This window comes from Conger conger, chromosome 9 (assembly GCF_963514075.1).
Source record: "Conger conger chromosome 9, fConCon1.1, whole genome shotgun sequence".
NCBI classification, from domain to species: Eukaryota; Metazoa; Chordata; class Actinopteri; order Anguilliformes; family Congridae; genus Conger; species Conger conger.
The window spans coordinates 25,800,340-25,822,474 of record NC_083768.1 but is presented as its reverse complement, the minus strand read 5'-3'; the positions used below and the strand labels follow the sequence as shown (position 1 = coordinate 25,822,474).

The 22,135-nt window shown below is 39.2% G+C and overlaps 2 protein-coding genes across 4 annotated transcripts in view; one reads left to right on the top strand and one right to left on the bottom strand.

Moving 5' to 3' along the window:
* The window catches only part of cnpy1 (canopy FGF signaling regulator 1), a 12,504-nt gene extending 9,817 nt beyond the window's left edge, over positions 1 to 2,687 (bottom strand). The window contains exon 1 of one of the 3 annotated variants that reach the window (XM_061255708.1): positions 2,456 to 2,687. In XM_061255708.1, coding sequence (XP_061111692.1) covers positions 2,456 to 2,552 — 97 coding nt within the window. In that variant the 5' untranslated portion in view covers positions 2,553 to 2,687. Of the gene's footprint in view, positions 1 to 1,367; positions 2,415 to 2,455 lie in introns of those variants that run through there. The other 2 variants (XM_061255707.1, XM_061255709.1) reach the window with 2 other exon arrangements.
* Positions 2,543 to 22,135, top strand: mocos (molybdenum cofactor sulfurase). The gene is made up of 15 exons (XM_061255706.1): positions 2,543 to 2,768; positions 5,867 to 5,956; positions 7,731 to 7,797; positions 8,081 to 8,725; positions 9,191 to 9,267; positions 9,814 to 10,013; positions 10,960 to 11,076; positions 12,114 to 12,503; positions 14,063 to 14,225; positions 14,529 to 14,616; positions 14,742 to 14,863; positions 15,609 to 15,705; positions 17,301 to 17,439; positions 18,129 to 18,233; positions 20,281 to 22,135. The coding sequence occupies exons 1-15, from the start codon at positions 2,642 to 2,644 to the stop codon at positions 20,401 to 20,403; spliced, it is 2,550 nt and encodes an 849-aa protein (XP_061111690.1). The 5' UTR covers positions 2,543 to 2,641; the 3' UTR covers positions 20,404 to 22,135.

Sequence of the window (22,135 nt, the reverse complement as noted above, 5' to 3'; positions counted from 1 at the left end):
AGGTTTCACATGTATCAAGAATCTATGTAGAATCTTTCATTATTATTATGTCCTTAATTATGCAACATGTTGTTCTCCTGAGCCTATTATAGACAACTTGTTCTCATAAGTCCATTAACAAAAGCCAATCTCCTTTAAATTTAGGAAGCTGAAAAAAATCACAATAGAGAGAAAACTCAAAATGCCAATTAAGGGCTATGTAATACAAGTATTTTCTTCTTTTTTTTGTCCCTTCCTGACAAATTCTCATTACTGTTCTCGAAGTTTGGTGGAAAAAGAAACAGGGATCATATTCCAGGAAGTAAAACTTCAATACACAAATATGTATTTTATTGGTAATGCTAAGACCTACAGAACTTTATAAAACCAGAATCCTTTTACATTGTTGTGTCATGCTGTGGAAGTTTAGGCACATCAGTCAGAGACTGCCAGACAGTAGGCCTGAGACAATATCCAGTAATATTTAAGATATAAAATTATAAATTACAAATAACAATTATGTTATTTTAATACCATTCAAAGTCTGTGTAGATACATTAATATTCAGACATTTGAACCTTATCACTATACAGCACTGCCTCTGCTTACAAAAGCTTCAGAAACATGACATTATGATACACAGAGCAAGCAATTGTATGGGATCAAACTACCAGGAATAAAGAGACAAGATGGATGACCAAGATTTGGTTTCAAGAAAAAAATGCAACATGTCTGATTTAGCAGTACTTTGGTTCTAGACCACATTATAAAGTAGAACACAAAGATTTAAGATCACGCTAAGCAAAGTGGAGCCCTCATCTAAATGCAGATGTTGTGTGGTTGAGCATGTATGTACAGTCCCCTCCAAAAGGATTGGAACAGCAATACATTTGGGGTTGAGAGTTCAGAATTTCCTGGTAGCCTATTACCTTGGCAATAGGCATACATTCTCAGTAGCTATTAATTCATTACCACACAACTTAGTAACAATTTATGACTAGCTACGATTTTTGTATGTCGAAAACGTTGTATATGCTTAAAGGTTCCCATAAGTCCCATGACACAGTATAGCCTGAAATTCAAAATTTCTCAACAGTAGGCTGCTCTACTGTAACTTACAATACACTATAGCCAATTAACATTAAAAGAACGTTTCTCGGTTACTGTAACTAGGCATTGTAGGTTCATTTTCGCCCTCTCACTCAGGTAGCTATTTTGCGGAATAGGCTACATAAAAGCATGGAAGCTATCGGTCCACACATCTACAACTTTTTTATTCCCGGTATTCAAAACGATTCTTAAGCGACAATCATTCGATGCTGTTAACACTGCCTGGAGATTACACCCAATAATATTTACAAATATCTTAATGAGTCAAGCAGGCTCACCGTGGGGAATAATTACGACGAGTCCTCTTCAGTCTTCGCTTTTGTAAATTGAAACAATAAATTCACTAGAATCTAACGCTCATCTACACTAGCTCTGTGGGCTTCTGACCACTTACGTGCCGGTCCCTGGTGCCGCCACGATGTCGAAAAAAGCCACGAACAAGACTGAGTGACAACAAATTAGCCAATACCATAGCACATCCGAAGTAGGTTGAACCGGTAATTGAACCGGACAGTCCGGCAGAGGCTCTTCCTGGATGCGTATTGGTCCGCAGTTGTTAAACTAATGTAGTGGAGACCTGGGACAATTGTGACATGTTTTGCTCCAACACGTATAACTCAATGAGTGTTTAAGCTCAAACCTTGACATAAGCTACCCACATGTATCTGTTACAAATACTAGTCATTTAGACATCATCTACAATATCACAGAATGCGTTAATGTCAAATACAATGAGTGCCACTGTTACAACCTAGCCTAACCCAACCTGCGGTGAGTTGTATGGGGATGAATGTAACAGGAACAGAACATTTGCTTAAATCAGACCCATACTATTACACATACGCAAGAACTTGTGCTTAGGCTATAAGTAAATTATTCTCAATAAAACAAATGAAAAGACTTTTATTCTTAAACCTGAAATATACAATGGCATATTTATAACATCATTTGAAAACAAAATCAAATTATGTTCGAAATGATCACCTTTATCCGTTAGCCTTTTTTGTTTCAGTTTATGTTCTTATCCGTATTTTTCTTTAAATCTGAAAAGCACTAACTATATAGCTAGCCTAAAGTCATTACGATCCCACAAAGAGCACGTCAGCCTGGGTTTACTTGTAGTCTACGCTGTCTGTGAAATCATTCATCACACACTAGGGTCGGTTACTTTTTAAATTCTTCCTTGAGTATGTCTCTCATAAAAGTCGACATTTTGTTTTAGCAACTTGCCTAACTTTTCACTGTCGGTTGGATGTATGGCTTTCTCAACGACTTTCAACACACGATCGCTTTATAATGCATAAATCCTAATCCGATGCATACAATTATAGGGTCTCTCAATTACACGTAAACGAAATTCCCTTACCGAAAACAATCGTCTGTTCTCTGTTCTCTACTGACTGGAAACTGGCACGCCCATAGCATTTGATCCAGTTTGTAGGACTCTGCCCTTGTGTCGACATATCCTGATATTCTAAAATCCGAGTTTACATTGGTTTTGTTTCAGTGTTGCGTTGTAGTGCAGCTTAGCTAATCTCTCCATATTAAAATAATGGATAACTTCGCAATGGATTTTAACCAGTTTTGCACTTTTGATAGTTTCAAGAGAGTATGGGAACATTATGGTTACGATAATACTCAAAAGGACGTCATAGAGGAAGAGTTCACTAGGATTAAAGGTAGGCTAATCAAGGGAATCCGCCGAACTGCATGAAAATGGACACAAATATGAATCATTGCACGATATTTTTCGCAAAAAGGATGTGCTGATATCCAACACACTTTTTGTGAAAAATTTGTGTTACTTAAGGGATACATTTTACATTTACATTTTAGTCATTTGGCAGACGTTTTTAATCCAAAGCGATTTACAAGTGCATAGGTTCTTCCACAAGTCAAAGCATCACATCCATAACTAGGAAAATACACATGAAGTGCTGTTCTAAACATATAGTCATCATAAGTGCAATTTCTTTTCTTTTTTTTCTTTTTTTTTGGGGGTTAGACAAGAGGGATAGGGATATCAGAAAGGGGGGCAGGGGAAATCAGGAGGGAGGACTAAGGTAGAGTTTGAAAAGGTGTGTTTTTAGTCTGAGTCGAAATAGGGGGAGGGATTCTGCTGTCCTGACAGTGTTAGGCAAGTCATTCCACCACTGAGGAACCAGAACGGAAAACAGGCGTGAACGTGCTTTTAACACAGACTATGTTGAAAGTATTGCAAAATCTGTTGTCCTGAACTGGACATGGAGAACAAAACTGGAACTCAACATGTTAAAAATTCCAAGTTATGTGTTGTTTTTAACACATCTGTTTTTGAGAATGATAGGCTATAATATAGGCTGTAAGTTTGTGTGTGTGTGTGTGTGTGTGTGTGTGTGTGTCCAGATTTTCCAACATTAACAGGAAAACGATGGAATGCAAAGATAAATGAACAGCCTGATAAAGTAGTTAAGTTACGACAATGGGTCTTCTATCTGTGCCTTTCCCGTCTGACACGTTTAAGATTCGCTCCGATTATCCATTAACTTTACATTATATCAGTGGCGGCGACTGACCCGAAAGGTGAAGGAAGATGGGCGCGCGTGACAGGCAAAGACGTGTTGACTATTAAACAACACAGGAGAGCACACCCTCAGCCCACTGAAATGAATGATAAGGAACGGACGTAGGGGAGGGGTTTAAACAATAGGTTAGTTGTAACACCATCAATTTGGCCAACAAGCGATGAGTTCTGGTAATGCGATCGCTTTTGTCCAGACCCATATACCCCTCTGAGCTTTGATGCCTCTATTAAATATTGTGAGTTTTCAGCCAAAAAAACTATTGTTAAGGTACACAGGTACGAATTGAGGAATTTTTTGTTCACAATATTGTAGATAAACTTCCGTGCTGGTAATAAGCAGATTCAAATTCATGCTAGCTTCAAAACCACATGCCAAAATAGCTGGCTATGTAATGACTGCCTGGGATGAAATTCATTCTTGAAACTAAAAGAGACAGTGTTCGCATAGACCCACTAAAGCAGTAGCCTGCATGGTTTGTCAGCTGACATATTCACTCACACACCTGCACACACACTGTTACAGTATATTGTTGTTGTTTTTTTAAATAAAGCTGTTTTCCATTTAAATTTTGTTTGATAACAAAGTTATAGTTCACACAACGAGTCAATACTAGACTCTAGTTGGTCATATTGAACAAGTGATGACTAGTTGATTGATAGCCTACAACAGGGCTGTCCAACCCTGCTCATGGAGATCTAGCACCCTATCACTCCAGCATCTAGAGATCTCATTGACCTGCTAGTAGAGTCAGGTCTCCCAAATAAGAAATTCAAATCTACAGGGCGGAAGATATCCAGGAACAGGGTTGTACAAATACCATAATGAAAAGGTTGAATTAAATGTATTTACAAGAACATTTTGCCAATTCGGACATGGCAAGCTGGTGAATTCCTTCATTTTTTAATCTCACTGCCTAGTCTTGCTGAGAGATGCTCACTAGCGCCAATGCAGTTGGATCCAGTATAGATCTCTCAGCCACCCATTGCAATGTACTATATGTACTGTAAGTCAATGCTACCAATACAGACAGAATACAAAGTAAATATTTTCCCCAAAAAAACTGTAGTGGCAACCCGGGGGAGTTTGTGTCACTGCCGAGGCGTGGGTGTATATTCTTAGTGGATATTGGAGGCCCTTGCCTGGCCCAGACCTCATGACCATAAGGGCCCCCCAATTTGTATAACATTGCAGCACAAAATAATACTTTGAAGCAACAGACAAGAGATAAAGACCTGGGCCCTATTTCATATATTCCACTTGATGCTTGGTGCTGGAGCAGACAAGCAGTCATCCAACATCAAAGGCATTGGGGTGCTTCCCAGGGAAGCATTTCCACATTATACCCTTCAGACGTGGCACACAGATGTGTGCCCTTGCCTCCCTGCCATGCTTACTGCCTTCTCGCTAATCTATGCCTCCTCCTGCTGCAACAGTGAAAGCTGCCTGTCTGTTTGTTGGGGGCTACTGTCCCTGTGTCAACTTTGTGCTCTCTTACAATGGTCTGGATGCAGTATTTGTTTAGCTGCAAACAGGTATTGGTACTCAGCCAGGAGAGCATGTAGCTGACTGCACTCTCCCAGACTGAGCCCTTCACTGGTGTGCTAGACAAGCTGTTCTCCAGCAAGCTGGGTCTCACTGGAGCAGCAGGACCCTAACCTTAGCCTAACCCTTTCTGCCCATGAATTTACACTCAATAACCTGTAATAATAGTGAAAGTGAAAACATGTTTTCAGACATTTTTGCTAATCTAAATTTGTGGCAAATTTAATTGTTGGACGTAGTTTAGAAAGGCACACACCTGTGTATATAAGGTGCCACCATACCACACTGCATGTCACGATAAAAACCAAGCCATGAAGGCCAAGGAACTCTGTAGACCTCCGCAATAAAAGTGTGGTGAGGCATAGATCAGGCAAGGGTATAAAACCATTTCTAAAGCTTTGAGTTTTCCCAGGAGAACAGTTTCTGAAGCCACTGTATGTACTCCCACTGTCCATGTCTGAGAGCCTACCATATATCTGTAGTGCACATCCAAGTCTCAGCCTACTGTACATATGTCAACCTAGTGCTGAACATCGTTCCTGTTTGGGCCAAGACAGATACTAGCCAAGTACAAATGGTTGTTGCCTGAAGGGGCACTGTTCTCTGCGCACACATATGTTATCTATATTTATGCCTTCCCCCTCCCCTCTCTCTTTCTGTCTCTCTCATAGGAATTACATACTTGGATCATGCTGGAACAACATTATATCCAGAGTCTCTTATTAAAGGATTCTTCCAAGATATGGCTAGTAATGTCTATGGTGAGCTAAGCTTCTACCCACTGTGATGTATGTCATTTATATTTGAGGGATTCGTCGAGCAGAGGTGCAGTATAATAAGTCTGATTGACCATTTTATTTTTATTCTCCTCAACACAATTTTAACCCCCATGGTATTTTCTTCAATTAAGTTGGAGAAATATGAGGACCGAGGCATGCAGGTGGAATTCAGATCTGACCATAAGTAAGCAAAGTAACGTGCTTTGCTCAATCTGAATGAGACGGGTGCGTGGGGGTTGGACCCAAAATGCACGACTCAGAAACAATAGTAATATAAAGACCCCTCAGGGCTTTATTCGGGACGAATCCCAGGAGAGTAGTCAACACAAGCAAAGTCCATACACGTAGATCCAGCCAAACAAATACAAAACAAACAAAAAGCACGGTGCCGAGGGAAGAGGCAATCTCGTAGTCGGTAGGCGTGCAGGGAGGTCCGGTAGCAGGAGAGCTGTCAGCGGGGCAGATGAACAGACGGACGGCAGGCAGAGGCGTAGTCGTGGACGAAGCGGGAGTCGAAACCATGAAACAATCAGCGGGGCAAAAGTACAAAAACGGTAGGCGGGGACGTAGTCAAGAACAAAACGAAGGTCACAAAACAGAAATCAATAGTCGATGGTCAGTAAACAGGCGTGGATCGTAACGTGTAATCAAACAGTAAGTAATGCTCAAGAGTTGCGTGAAAAAACAGAGGCAGACAATTTCGCAGTGAACAGTTGCGCGACTGGGCTATAAATGCAGGTGTAGACAGGTGTAGACAATTAGTAAGAGCGTAGCAAGGAAATGGAAAACAGGTGCGATGGATGACAAGTTTAACAAGGAGATTAGTAATCGTTAGTAATAAACCTATCCTGCCCTAGCATTAGTAAATTAGTAAATGACATGCACGAGAAACATAAGGTAACATGAACACATGATTAGTCTTGTTAGTTTCTACCCAATCCTGATCTAGCGTTAGTAGTTTTAGTAAATAGACAAATAGAACATTAGGGGAGTGAAGGACAGAACGAGAGAGAGAGAGAGAGAGAGAAAAGGCGGAACGCAAGGTTTGCGGAAAAACATGTAAAAGTGTATGCATAACCACGACCAGTTAACGTAACAATAAACATACAGCGAAACATAACACAAAGCGAAACTAAGACGATAATCACTCAACATAACCAGGTAATATAATCGTAACGAAACATAACTAGACATGACAAGAAAATAAATCGTAACAAGACATAACTAGACATGACGAGAAAATAAATCGTAACAAGAAATAAACTAAACAACATGACAAACCTAGACTAACATAATACATGATAAGACACTACGTGACTAAGACAACATGAATAAACATAAATCAACATAAAACATGGTGAGACAGACCTGAAACGTGACACTGAATTTGAATCTGTTTGCTGAATTAAACATTTTACACTGATGGTGACATGTGGCCCAATGGTGCAGTGGACAGCACTGTTGCCTCACCTGTGTGGAGTTTGGCTGTTCTCCCTGTGTCAGCATGGGTTTCCTCACGGTACTCTAGTTTCCTCCCATAGTCCAAAGACATGCAGGCTAGGTTAATTGTAGGCTCTAAATTGCCTGTAGGCATAAGCATGGAAGCGAATGGTGTGATGGATTGGCGACCTGTCCAGGTTAGAAAATGGAAGGACTTTTTTTACAAAAAAAAGACAACAATAAACAATTATTATTTCTTTATTATTTTTATTATTTCAACCACATCATTTTAATAAATAATGTTTTTATCTGACAGGCAACCCACATAGCCATAACCCAAGCAGCAGGATGACCCATGACACAATTGAACGTGTCCGCTACAGGTAACTTTACCTCTGAAAGCTTGAAATATTGAGTACTAAAGCAACAGATAGCTTCACACAGTAGCCTAAAAGCTGCAGTAATATACAGAAGATGATTTCTGAAAGATTTACTAAAGCCAATTGCTTCACACATGTAACCCAATAATAAGCAGCAAACTATAAATCTATTGTAATAGGGTAACTTACATGCTCGATAAAGATGTTCACAGACTTTCAATGCAAGATTCTCTTTCTTATTTTTCTTCTTCGGATACTTTATCAACTCAGATGTATGTATTTGTAGGATATTGCAGCATTTCAACACCAGCCCTGAGGAGTATGCCGTGGTTTTCACTTCCGGCTGCACTGCTGCACTCAAACTTGTGGCTGAGAGCTTTCCCTGGAAGACAGCCTCCACTGAGGATCTGGGAAGTCAGTTCTGTTTCCTGACTGATAACCACACTTCAGTAGTGGGAATCAGAGCAGTAGCATCCTCAGTTGGAGCTGAAGTTGTTTCCATTTTACCAGAAGAAGTAGAAAGCAGAGTAAAAGACTTGTCACAGACAGGTTATAAAGCACACCAAGTGCCGCACCTGTTCAGTTACCCTGCTCAAAGCAATTTCTCTGGAAAGAAATACCCCCTATGGTATGTGAAGGGTATCCAGAACAGGAAGCTCTTCCCCTCCTGTGACAGGGAAGGAAAATGGTTTGTTTTACTGGATGCCGCCTCTTTTGTAAGCTGCTCATTTTTGGATCTCCAAGAACATCCAGCTGATTTTGTGTCCATCTCTTTCTACAAGATGTTTGGCTTCCCCACTGGACTGGGAGCTCTGCTTGTCAGAAATGATACAGCATCCATTCTTAAAAAAACATATTTTGGAGGAGGGACAGCAGCAGCTTATTTGGCAGAAGAAGACTATTTTGTAGCAAGGCCAACCACTTCCAGCAGGTATTCCACAGCTTGTAAATGTATATATTATCCCCCCTCTAGTAAAAAATATAATTGTTGGTGTATTTTGTAAAAAGAGGTTCCCAACTGATTCGCTGTTGTGTGCTGTCTGGTCTGGTATATACACAAATCCTAAAAAGATCTTTCTGCCTAACATATTATTCGTATCATGTTTTAGGTGAACATAACAGAAGAGCACCCAGCTCCAATTGATATTTAGCTAGGTACAATTGCTGGGTACAATTTATTCACTCCTTGTACTTACTGTATAAAGGTTTAGCAGTACAAGCCCAAACAGTGGATATGTAACGAAAAGCAACCCTCTCTCTCCTGCCCCAATATTGTAAAGTGGGATGTGTAGTAATTTGGAACTGAAGTGCAGAATGCAGATCTCCTGGTGCAATAGACTTCAGTTGCTTGAGAAGTAGAATGATATACAGTATATCATTTCTTGTATTACTCCAGATTTGAAGATGGCACTGTATCTTTTCTGGATATAATTTCCCTACACCATGGTTTTGAGACACTGCAGAGGCTCACTGGTAAGTAAACAGGTTTAAGAAAATTATATAATACGTTCATCCTGTGAGAAGGTGTCGGGGGTGACCCCTCCAATTTTGCTCAATATTCCTGTGAATGTCTTTATATAATCAATAGAGTACATGCAAAACATCAGCCTCATTGGATTTGTTGTTTGTGAGCTATTGGACTCTCCAAAAAAGTCACTCGCAAGTGGAAATGAACAAAAATACAAGAATACAAAAAAAGTCTCCATTTAGGCTGGTATACAAGTACCAGAAAAAACACAATTTCTTCAATGCTGAACTGTTGCAGCTTCAGCTTTTTTTTTATTACCAAATGAATCTTCTTGTTCAATATGAAATTATTGACTGCCCAAATGTTGGAAATATCCACAATAAAATGTATCTGTTTTATTTAGGTTTTTTCCCCTCATTTAATTTTATGTTTTATTTTGCAAGTTTCATCCCGCATTTTGTTGAATGCTAAACCTTATACTCTGAAATACCAGCCATGCTATTTTATTATGTCATAGCAACAGCCACAATGTATAATTATTTCCTTCTCAGGTGGCATGGACAGAATCCAGCTGCATACCTTTGGTCTTGCACGCTACACATACATTTTGTTAGCCAGCCTTCGCCATAGCAATGGAAAACCAGTGGCTCTGATCTACAGTAACACAGACTACGAAGACCCCAGCATGCAGGGTGCCATCCTTAACTTCAACCTACTGGACAACCAAGGAAGCTTTGTGGGGTACTCTCAGGTATGCACACAGCAGATGAAAGTAAAGGCCCCACCATTCCTTAGTGATTTTTTTTCCCTAAAAAAAGTCATAGTACCCCAAAAATGCCTCTTACTTCAGTTCAAATGTTCAATGAAACACTAGTGTATTTGTGGAGAGTGGGGAAATAATCAAGTCTCTGTCAGACAATAATTACATAACTCCATATCAGACTGATACATTTAAAATTCTGATTTCTGAATTTTCTCATTAAGAGACAATTTACCCAAAAAAACAAAAAGGATGGTATGTTTACTATCTACTGGCCATAATAAGGATGGTGCAGTTACTGCAATGCATTACAATACTAAAACTTTACTCTGGTCCTGATGACTCAGCAAAAATGTGTTTTTAGCATTTCTTCATTTTAGTGATTTAAAAATCAATCATAGCCTATAGTTGTGGGTACTTAGTGAAACTAGCAAGTGGACTTGAAACAAGGTGTTCCTTGCTTGATTTTTGTCCAACAATAATCAATTATTGTCCTGTAATAACAGATGCTCCAGGACCTGTGAAATGTTTCATATTAAAAAATTGAAAATATTTAAAATGCATGGCATCTAATCCTACATCAGTCTAACCCTTCTTCCCCCCATTGAAATGACATGGTACTGCATGTGGTGAAATTTATGTAGCAATTTAATTTTTTTTAAATATGAAAAATTCTACAGGTCCTGGAGCACCTGTTAAGATAAACGTCATCGTGAACACCAGTACGTACCAAGATATTTAAATAACAAAACCGTGCACCCCCCCCCCCCCCAATGAGCTTACAGGATTTCCATTTTTATTTAAAAATTCAACTTTTGAATGCAGTTCACTTATGATTATCTGCTTATTTAAGCACAGATAAATAAGTGCGCTGATCGGTGTATACAACTCAATGAAGATGGCTGATAATGTATCTATCTTTTTTTTTTTCATTTAGGTGGAGAAACTGGCAAGTCTTTTCAATATCCATGTTCGCACTGGTTGTTTCTGCAACATAGGTGCCTGCCAGTTTCACCTGGGCATCACCAATGACGCAGTGAAGAGTAACCTACAGGTAAGGAAATTGGGAAACCATGTTGTTAGCCTTCAGATTATTGCCATCCTTGTTAAACAATCATGCTGTAGCCTAGTTACCTCTGTCATTTTCATTTATTCGTCATTATGGGCTGCATATTGATCTTGATTATTCAGCTAATTGTTTGATTGCTAATCTAGAAAAATAAACAGAAACAGGTTCAGGGTTGGCCTATATGCTAAAGTATTATCGGCTGCTTTACGCTCCCCTTTTTCCAGCGTCGGCCTACTGGCCACTGCATAGGCTAGGCATGATACACCATTTTATGACACAAAGGACAATGCTAGCACATTCACAAATGGCTATACTTAATTATATTCGTTTAAGTTCATTCATTGCTTGATTTATCCATTTAAATAGGCCTGGTTCTACAGCTGACAGTAGCTATAACTACAGTTATAGCCTCATCATGGCTTCCTTGACTGTCATTGGTATAACTCTGGGCCTCATGTTCACAAAGGCTAATAACAGACTCGAAAGGCAACCAAAAGCCTAGAATCAAGAGTAGATACTGAAAGCTTTCTTATACCTGCACGGAGGAAGCAATTGAATACACCTGACTATTCAGAAGCAGCTGAGAAATCGACTGTCCAATTACTTTTAGTCCCCTTAATTGAGGGGGACTATGGATAAAAAAACTATTGATGTGATTCCTACACGCATCACCTGATATGGATGTAAATACCCTCAAATTAAAGGGGACAGTCTGCACTTTGAACTCTCATTCATTGCAAAAGAACAGAACCAACTGTCCAAATACATACGGATTGCACTGTAGCTTTTATCATTTTTTTTGGATGAAAGTGCTATATAAATGCAGTCCATTTACCATTTACTATTTACCAAGTGAGACAGTGGCAAGGGGTACCTCTCTGTACAATTTGAGTAGGCAGGAAGAGATTTGGCGTAGAACTAGACTGAATTGGGTGCATTTTCAAGGGCAATTTAACTACTAGGAGAGATAGTAACTGCAATCCTGAGAATGGCTATATTGAATTTAAATTTGCTTTTTTCAGGCAGGTCACTCGTGTGGAGACAACATGGACCTTATTGATGGGCGTCCAACAGGGTCGGTTCGCATATCCTTCGGTTATATGTCCAGCTTCAATGACTGTCAGACCTTTCTTAAGTTTATAGTGAAGTGCTTTGTCCAAGGGCCAGTAAAGGTTGCGGAAGAAAGCCTGGAAAGACTGAGACCAGCAGCTCCTCCTCTCATCCAGCACCCCCCGCACCAATTACCAGGTGTCCAGTCTGACAATCACAGGAAGAAGGAGGAGTGTGATTTGACTGCTGCAAAGATAATCTCCACTGGGGAACCTGTTACCCCAGCAGCTAGCGCCATGGAAACCCCTGGAACACTGACCAACATCTTCCTGTATCCAATAAAATCCTGTGCAGCCCTGGAGGTATACTTCTGTCTTTGTTAATGTCAACAACAAAAGCTCTTTGTGCCACGAATTGCAGTAACCTCACCCATAGAAAACATTTATTCTCAATTTGAGACAATAGACAATTGAGTATTGACAGCTCTATACAGTGCCCTCCATAATGTTTGGGACAAAAAAACCATTATTTATTTATTTGCCTTTGTACTCCACAATTTAGTAATAAAATAAATTAGATGTGGTGTCATGGCTGTCATTTATGCCAGGGGGGTTTGCACAAAGTATTAAACCAGGGGTGGCTATAATTGTAAAACCTGTTTTTTGGGGAAATACTATTTTATTTATTTGAAAAACGAAAGACACTATTTGATTCCATTGAATCATTAATAATGCACACTACTTGACACATGTTTGAAAATAAAGCTTATATGAATAATATATCTTTTGGTGCATAATAATTCTGGAACTGTATATTTATATATTTGTACATATAGTTATTTTTATAACACATCATCTGCACCACCTTTATCTGCCTGGCGGATAATGATAATTTAGTTAATATTCTTTCTTAGATAAATTCTAATTAGAGATAAATGGGTTGGTGTCAAACAACTTATGTAAACTGAAACCAAAAAAATGTTTAACTGAGAAAGCTCAGTGATTATTATGTAGAAATTAAGATATTAAGTTGATTTAAGTAGCTCAGAGCATTTAAACTTTAAATACAAAGGGTAATAGTGATCCTGTGGTGTGGTGCAGGGTTACTGATACTCTGGTGTTCTGGTGACACTTCTAAAAGGTAATAAGACCTTCCTGGAAGAGGCAGCATCAGAACGACCTATTTGTTCACATGAGCTTCAGGGCTTCAGTGTGTCTCTTATGTATCCAAATAATTTCCTTTGATGCTTGGGAAAGGGATAGAGAAAAAACTGCAATGTATTTATGATCAGTTCAATCAGATCAGGCTTCTCACAAGGCTTAACAATCCAACACTGTATTGGCCTTGAACGAAAAACCAGCATCACAACATACTGTCCCTCTCTTTCGCACAGTATGTGAAATCCTCACCATCTAGACATCCAAGATATACATAAAGATAATAATAATAAAAGCTATATTTAATACAGTGGGTAGCACTGCCGCCTCACAGCAAGGAGGTCCTGGGTTTGAATCCCCGTCGGCCGGGGCCTCTCTGTGTGGAGTTTGCATGTTCTCCCCGTGTCTGCGTGGGTTTCCTCCGGGTACTCCGGTTTCCTCCCACAGTCCAAAGACATGCAGTTTAGGCTGATTGGAGAGTCTAAATTGCCCGTAGGTATGAGTGTGTGAGTGAATAGTGTGTGTGTCCTGCAATGGACTGGCGACCTGTCCAGGGTGTATTCCTGCCTTTCGCCGAATGTATGCTGGGATAGGTTCCAGCCCCCCTGCGACCCTGTTCAGGATAAGCGGGTTAGGATAATGAATGAATTAATTAATATTTCATACAAATATGTGCATTTAACAAAACTGTGAATGTATTCTAATATGTTTCCAAAAGTTCATATTTTGGTTTTAAACAGGATACTGTACTTCTTCTTTTGCAGGTGAGCGAATGGCCCTTGGGACCACAGGGTCTATTGTATGACAGGGTATGGATGGTAGTGAACAGAAATGGAGTTTGTCTGAGCCAGAAACAAGAGCCACGCTTGTGCCAGATTCATCCACAGATCCATTTGGACACAGAAAACCTGAGTGTAAATGCATCAGGTGAGATACACTGCTGTGAACTAGTTAAGGAGTAGGGTGTTTGTACTTTTCTAAACTTGAGTGGGTGCCAGTCTAAATCAAACAATACTAGGGTGATGTGGTCACAGGTTTGTGACTGGGTAAGGACTTTTGTTCTCTATCTTGCCCAGGACATGACTGCCGGGCACACCATAGAGAACACTGTTAATACTACTACACTGCAACTACTTTAACTGCCACTTAAAGTAGTTGCATTTTGAGGAAAGGAAGCCATGTATTGAAGACATGGATTTGGGATTATAAAAGATACTTTTTTTTGCTTAGGAATGAATCCTGTGTTTGTTCCTCTGGAGGGCAGCAGTGAGCAATATCAGGAAGAGCCTGTGTGTCAAAGCAAGGTGTGTGGGGACAGGTGAGTTTACTGCACTCTGTCATTTTCTCTGCATACTCACACATTAAGAATATAAGCGCAAAAAAACATGTTCAAGAATGTAAAACGTGTAGCATTATAGCACAGTGTTTTGCTGTCTTTCTAAGGGTGCAAACAGTGGACTGTGGTGACAGAGTAGCTGCTTGGCTGTCTGAGTTCCTGGGGAAACCCTGCCGCCTCATCCGACAGAGTTCAGATTTCACCAGAGGCATGAGGGGCCATAAGACAGGTCAGCAGCTTTTCTTGAAGAGTGTCCTTTATTCTCTTCACAAGATATCTAAATGATGAACTTTCATTCATGGTAAATAAGTTGCAGATTTGTTCTGAAAGAGCTTGTAGAAGTGATTTTAAGGCGACTTGGGGTATTCACCAAATCTTTTTGTATTAAGATTTTTTTGGGGGGTGGCACGGATGGCGCAGTGGGTAGCACTGCAGCCTCACAGCAAGGAGGTCCTGGGTTCGAATCCCCGTTGGCCGGGGCCTCTCTGTGTGGAGTTTGCATGTTCTCCCTGTTTGTGTGGGTTTCCTCTGGGTACTCCGGTTTCCTCCCACAGTCCAAAGACATGCAGGTTAGGCTGATTGGAGAGTCTAAATTGCCCGTAGGTATGAATGTGTGAGTGAATGGTGTGTGTGCCCTGCGATGGACTGGCGACCTGTCCAGGGTATATTCCTGCCTTTCGCCCAATGTATGCTGGGATAGGCTCCAACCCCCCCTGCGACCCTGTTCAGGATAGATGGGGTGACATTGGCTCAGACGGTAAGAGCAGTTGCCTGGCAGTCAGAGGGTTGCCAGTTCGATCCCACCCTAGGTGTGTCAAAGTGTCCCTGAGCAAGACACCTAACCCCGAAGTGCTCCTGACATGCTGGTTATATAAATTCCAACCATTTACCATTTGAAGAAGGGCAGTGAGTATTCCTTCTTGCCTCCCGAATCTCCTGACCTCATTAAAATGTATATGCTTTTTAATTTCCAGGAGGTCCAGCAGTTCCCCTGTCTCTGGTGAATGAAGCCCAATACTTGATCATCAACAGGGCTAGTATAGCTGTCCTTCAGGAGCATATCAACCACAGGTAAGATACTCAGTCTGTCAACAATTGCTAAAGGTCTTAAATACATTGAGGCCCGTACTGTAAGTATTTGGACATTGGTACAATTTATGTTCTTTTGGTTCTGTACTCCAGCACATTTGATTTGAAATTAAACACCTAATCACACTGAATATGACATTAAGGCAGACTGTCACATTTAATTATTATAGCGATTTAATAATTATTAATTATCCATATTGGGTGATCCATGTAGAGCCGCCATTTTAGGGGACCAAAAGTAATTGGACAGTTGGCTTTTCGGCTGTCTCTGATTAGATGGGTGTATTCAGCCACTTCCTTAGTGCAGGTGTAATACATTTTTCAGTGTCCAGTCTTGATTCTAGGGTTTTGATTGTATTTGGAGTCTGTTATTAGTGTTTGTCAACATGATGACTAGAGTTGTGCCATCAAAAGTGCAGAAATTGTACCACTGTCTAAATACTTACTGACCTCGCTGTATGTACTAGGTTTTATTATATATAATTCTCTTTAATATCTTCTTATATTTAGTTTTTTTAAATTATCAAATGAGACATTTTCTAGTTCAATTGACATTAACCCCTTTCGTATGGCCCCTTTTCTTAAAGGTACAAAAGGTAAGACCATTGTAAATCCCTTCCTATTATTGAAAAAGGCTCACTGACATGTTGACTCACCCTTTGTCTGTGTTTATAGTCCTTAAATTCGTGTTTCAAAATATACAGTTGACGGACTGACACTTTGTACCAAAACACTAGCTGGAAAATGACATACCCAAAATCAAATGGTTACTCTTCTTGAACCCTTTTGACTACTACAGGCATAATCTTGGTCTCTTCTGAAAGGTAACCATTTGGGGTTTGTTTCCAGAATTACTCTGCAGCGGTATGCAATGATGAAACAGATAAGAATTGTCGGATTCTTTGAATTAGAAACTATTTTGCATTTTGTTCGCTGGACACTTGCCTTGAAAAGGACACTGACATTATCTTATAGTATGTGGATTTCCAAAATGCATAGCCCCGTGCTTGCCAGCCACATGTTACAATATAAGGAACTGTTGTTGCTAAAGCAATGGCATCTTAAAATAAGTTATACAAATAGAACCGTGAGTTTTAATGCTTTCACGCGGTATATCTTCTTACCATAGTGGTTGAAAATTGCACTGCGAAATAATGAATGCAAAAAAAAACCTGCTGGTTAAGGCATTAGAATGGTTTAATTTAAAACAATTAATAATATAACAAACAAAAACTAGCTTGCACAGGGTTTCCCCAGGAACAGTGTTGAGAATCCCTGCCCTACACAAAATTGTGTTATTTGCTATTTGTTAGATATTGTTAATATTTAGAGTATTTTGTCGAATACTGGACACCACATTATAAGAACAGAAGGACACTCAAAATGTAGCTGCCTTTATAGTTTTGAGTATATTGAGTGTACCCAGGTTCATTACAGGATTTATTTGAATCTTTTACACATTCAGTATGACTTCATTCACAGCACTGCCTACATTGATAGTCTTGATGCCATTGATACCAATAGAATAGAATAAACATCCTTTCCTTTATGGTGCTTTAAATATTTGTTGGAATCAGAAACGGTACTGGCAGCCAACAGCACGGTGATGTCCGGCAGCTGATTCACCGTTTCCGTGCAAACCTGGTAATCTGGGGAAAGGAGCCCTTTGAAGAGGATGAATGGACCAGCTTGAAGATTGGCAACACCCTTTTCAAGGTGATATGGTCTCTCAGTTTCAGTGGAAGGTCGTGCTTGAAATTGCAATATCATAGCTGATAGTACTTATTTGCTAAATATTTGGAGAGATTGATTAAATTTTTTTCAAAAAGAACACTGTGAGTTCATTAGCCAAAAGTGCATTTTGGAATTTTGAGGGATGGTACTGTACATCCCCATATGCTAACTAAACTGCAGTTCAATTATTCTGTGTAATTTTATCTGAGTATATGCCTATCTTATCTAATATGTTTTAGACTTTCAGAAAAGCTTGTCATTTAGCCATAGCCTCTATTCATTATGAATTCTCTGCTCTTATTTTAAAACAAAATGCTAATATTAACCATATACAGCAAAAAGAAATACAGCATAAAAATACAGCATGCATTTTATGTTTAAAGTTATTTTCCTTCCATCATCACGAGTCACATTTTCAGTTTTAAGCTTTTAAAAGGTTCTATCAAGTACCAATGCCAATGCTTTTGGAGCACTGCAAAAAAACCTTTTCAAATTGTTTAAAGAGTCTTTCTGAGCATTGTAATTAATTTATTTTATTGTCATTGTTTAAACAGTTTTTTAAACATTAATTGATTTAACATTATTGTGGAAACCTGTTTAATGTTTGCTTTTTTACCTCTTCTTATGTTGAAATAACTGAGAAATCCAATCAGATAGTAATATACTTTCAGGTGGCGGGACAATGTGGCCGGTGTCAGATGATTGGAATCGATCAGTCTACAGCAGCCAGGAGTCAAGAGCCTCTGCAATCACTTGCTGCCTGCCGCAGTGGAAAGGTCAGTGGAGAGAGTTGGTTTTATAACCAATATGCTCAGTTATTATTTTTCATGGATTACTTCAAATGTTACAGAAAACTCCTGCAGTCCCACCAGGTAGTGTGTGGAAGCACGAAAGTGTAAAATACTTTTGCTGCTCGCTGAGTTTCAAGTCTCAATCAGGATTTTTTAAAATGTGAATTCAATGAGACATACCTTCTTTTCAGTGGACAATCCACCCCAAATGCACATAGCACATTGGGGAAAAGATGTTTTGGTCAGCTACTACAACGGCTTGTTTGACATTGAAACAGAGATGCAGAAAAGGAGAGGCACCTCATATTTAAGGTGAAATATAATATTAGTGGGCCAGTAATGTTTGTGAGCTGTTTTCATTCCAGAGGTCCAGGGGCGCTGGTTAAGATCAATGGTATAATGGATTCCATCAAGTATCAGGCAATCTTGGCTGACAATCTGGTTGCCCTTGCCACAAGGCTCAGACTTGGCTGTAGGCGGACAATGGGAAGACAATGACCCAAAGCATACCTGAAAATCCACACAGAAATGGTTCTGTGGCAAAAAAAAAAAGAATGTCTGTAATGGCCATCTCAGACAGTGTATCGATCACAATCTGTCGGCTGAAGTGAAGAGGGCAGTCGATGAGCGCAAACACAATTCAGGGTTCCCACTCATCTAGGAAAATATTTGTGAGGTCCTAGAAAATTGCAGGCTAGGCTCAAAGTTAAGCTATTAAGCAGTCTTTTTAAAACTGAGATTGCATATTATTCTGCGCTTTTCTCATTCCTAAAACGAGTGTTCAAAGTTTTCAATTGGATTCAAGTCAGATTGATGATTTATATCAAACTTTCTAAAAAATGTCCAGTTCATAGCTTTAAAAAAATATTTTTTGTTATAGTGTGTTTAGGATCTTGCCGTGGGAGGCGTTTGGAGGCATTTGGTTGAGGCTGAGCTTGGATAAGATGGATACAAGTCAATTTGTCCATAGTACCTTTTTCCAGAACTTTTTCCAGAACTTTCCAGGCTCTTTTAGGTATTTCCTGGCTAACTGTAACCTGGCTGTAGCTTCTGTAGTTCTGTTTGTGAAGTCTTCTTCGGACAGTAGTCACTGGCCCACACACCTGCCTCCTGAATAGTGTTTCTGACCTGTCAGACAAGTGTTTGGGGGTTTATATTCATTATGGTAAGAATTATTCTGTCATCAATGGTGGAGGTTTTCCTTGGCCTACCAGGCCCTTGGTGATTACTGAGCTCACCAGAGCTCTCTTCTTAATGATGTTCGAAACAGTTGATTTTGGCCTATGTTTCAGATTTTCTTATTTCTAATAATGATTTTCATTGGCACAAGAAGTCCTCATGTTGAAAAATGCAAATAGATTCAAAGGCAACCGAAAGCCTGGAAGAGACTATACTGAAAAATCTCTTATACCTGCACCACACTAACTAACCAGAAACACATTATGGTGCCCTGAAATCGAGGGACTATGTATAAAAAGTGCTATCATTTTTATATGGAGAAACTAAAATGTATAAAATACCTTTTAATAAAAGCTGAGAACTAACTGCATGTGAATTGTGTGACTAAAAGTCTGTGGAGTACAGAGTAAAAGGCAAGCATTTAATATTGTCCAAATCTCCAATTTAGTTAGGAAAGTTCCAGTTCTAAAACACACACAGGTGTAATTATTTATTACTTTTTAAAATGTACATTCATGCTCCTATATGGCATAATTACCAGAAAAAATAGCATAAACAATTGGATTTACTTACATTTGCTTGCATTGTGCAGTGTCACTCTGGAAAGGTGCAATGCTAAATGTGTATAACATAATGTCAGATGGAACAGTTGTTCTTAAATCAGAAACTATTCATTTACTACTTTTTTGTGGACCACAGTTTTATTGTTTAATAGTGTACAGTCAGAGAGCAACAAGTTGTGGTGGTCTAAAATAATTTTTAAATGACTGAATTATAGCTTCTGCTTACAGCAGCAATGACAGGTATTCACACTCTTTGTCGTTTATAGGAGTTGTGTTTGTTTTTTCTACAGGCCACCTTTGGGATTTACCTGAGCCACAATTCACAGGAGACCTCAACTTCTGTTTTAACAGTGGGGTCCCCTGTCATTCCTGAAACACCAGCTACCCACCATAAAACAAACTGTACACCTTAACGGCACTAAAAGGTGATACACTTATTATTTTTTACAGTTCAAGGCAAGCATTTGAATATGAAATGCAAATTAATCAAAAGGATGGAAGAGAGACCAATTCAAATTACTGCCTTTTATGGTTATATGTTAACTCCACTCAATTTGACATTGTATGATTCTATTTCATTCAATTCTGTCTTCATGAAACAGATTAGCCATATTCAGATTGACTGTATGATTTATGTCAGGTAATATCAGGTAAACCTACATTGTAGACAGTCGGCTGTGTGAGAGGAGAATGGCCTAGCTTTGTTAATTGTATATTACTTTTAGTAAATGGATACTGAAAGTAATATACTACATACTAACTAGAAATTTATCTTTTACTTCTTACTTGACATTTTTCTTGTTTTCATGAAAACTTAAATATGTTTCAGATTATTTAATTACTTTGAGTGTATTCAAACACTTATTAATTCTAAATGACTTCCTCAGAAAGACACCTTAGGATGCCATCTTAAAATTCTGTCTCCTACTTCTTCACATAGAGCCAGCATGGGAGTATTTTGGATATTCAGTGGGATTGTTTCACTGCCTACATGTGCATTTATGCTTGTCACCGGTAGATGGCAGTGTGTCATAGTATTTAATGAGAGCATCATTCAGGCTAATGAGTGGAAAATCTTTTAACTGTTTGTTTGTATTGATTCATTCATTTGCAAAACATTAGCCAAATGTATATTGATATGAGGTAGTAAAGTATTTGTTGAGTGAATGGAGGTGCCATCAAACAATACATTTGTTTTGCGTCAATTTCAGCCATTACCATTAGCATAGTATAGTAATACTTGTAATATGTACTCTCAACCCCAGATAATGACAGCTGAAGATTACGCTCTAATATGCAATCAGTGTTTGTTTATATTGCTAATTGGATAACTGAGCCAGGATACATGTTTGAAACAAAATACTTCACACAGGCCCTCTGGCAGTGCTCCTTTTCAGTAGTTCTCAAACCTCTCCTCGAGTACCCCCAACCGGATCCAGGTATTTGATGTGATACAACTAATGAAGCCCTTGAAAGAACGTCTAGCCAGCCTAGTTTTAGCTGACCTTATGGTACAGGTTTAAGGCCAGTGTAATAGGTCAACAGTTGAACTGCTTTTAATCCCGTGCAGTCCTACTTGCACAAGACCTTATTTATTGTTGGGTTTATGATATGTCAGAGTGTCAACTTCGTCAGGTTCATAGGACTACAATGTTATATGCCTGACATGTAATGCTATAAACTGTAGAACCCAAAGGATGTACTATGTGTTAATAAGTTGTATCCATGGGCACAGGAATTCCTTACATATAAGATATCGACCTATGTAAGCAGATACAATACAAAAGTCCCAAAGCTACTAAGAAGATAAATAATGTAATGGTGTATGTCAGGGATGTACGTCTAGATCTACATATCTCAAACACAGAAGGCTTGAAATGCACACACCTTCACAACTGAAGATCCAGTGACATTCCTGTGCACTGCGAGACAGGTTTAAGATATGCACTCTGTTACACCCCTGACAGATTTACTGATATGCAGAGCAGCAGGATTTTCTCCTCAGCTGACTGAGTCAATGCTCAGGATGGTGCTTTATAATCATAGCCAATCATCTCTTCACATTAGCCAGCATCCCAAAAGCCAAACCCAAAAGGGTTTTCCAGCAAGATATTGTTTATTTTATTTGTTTCTGCAAATGAATGT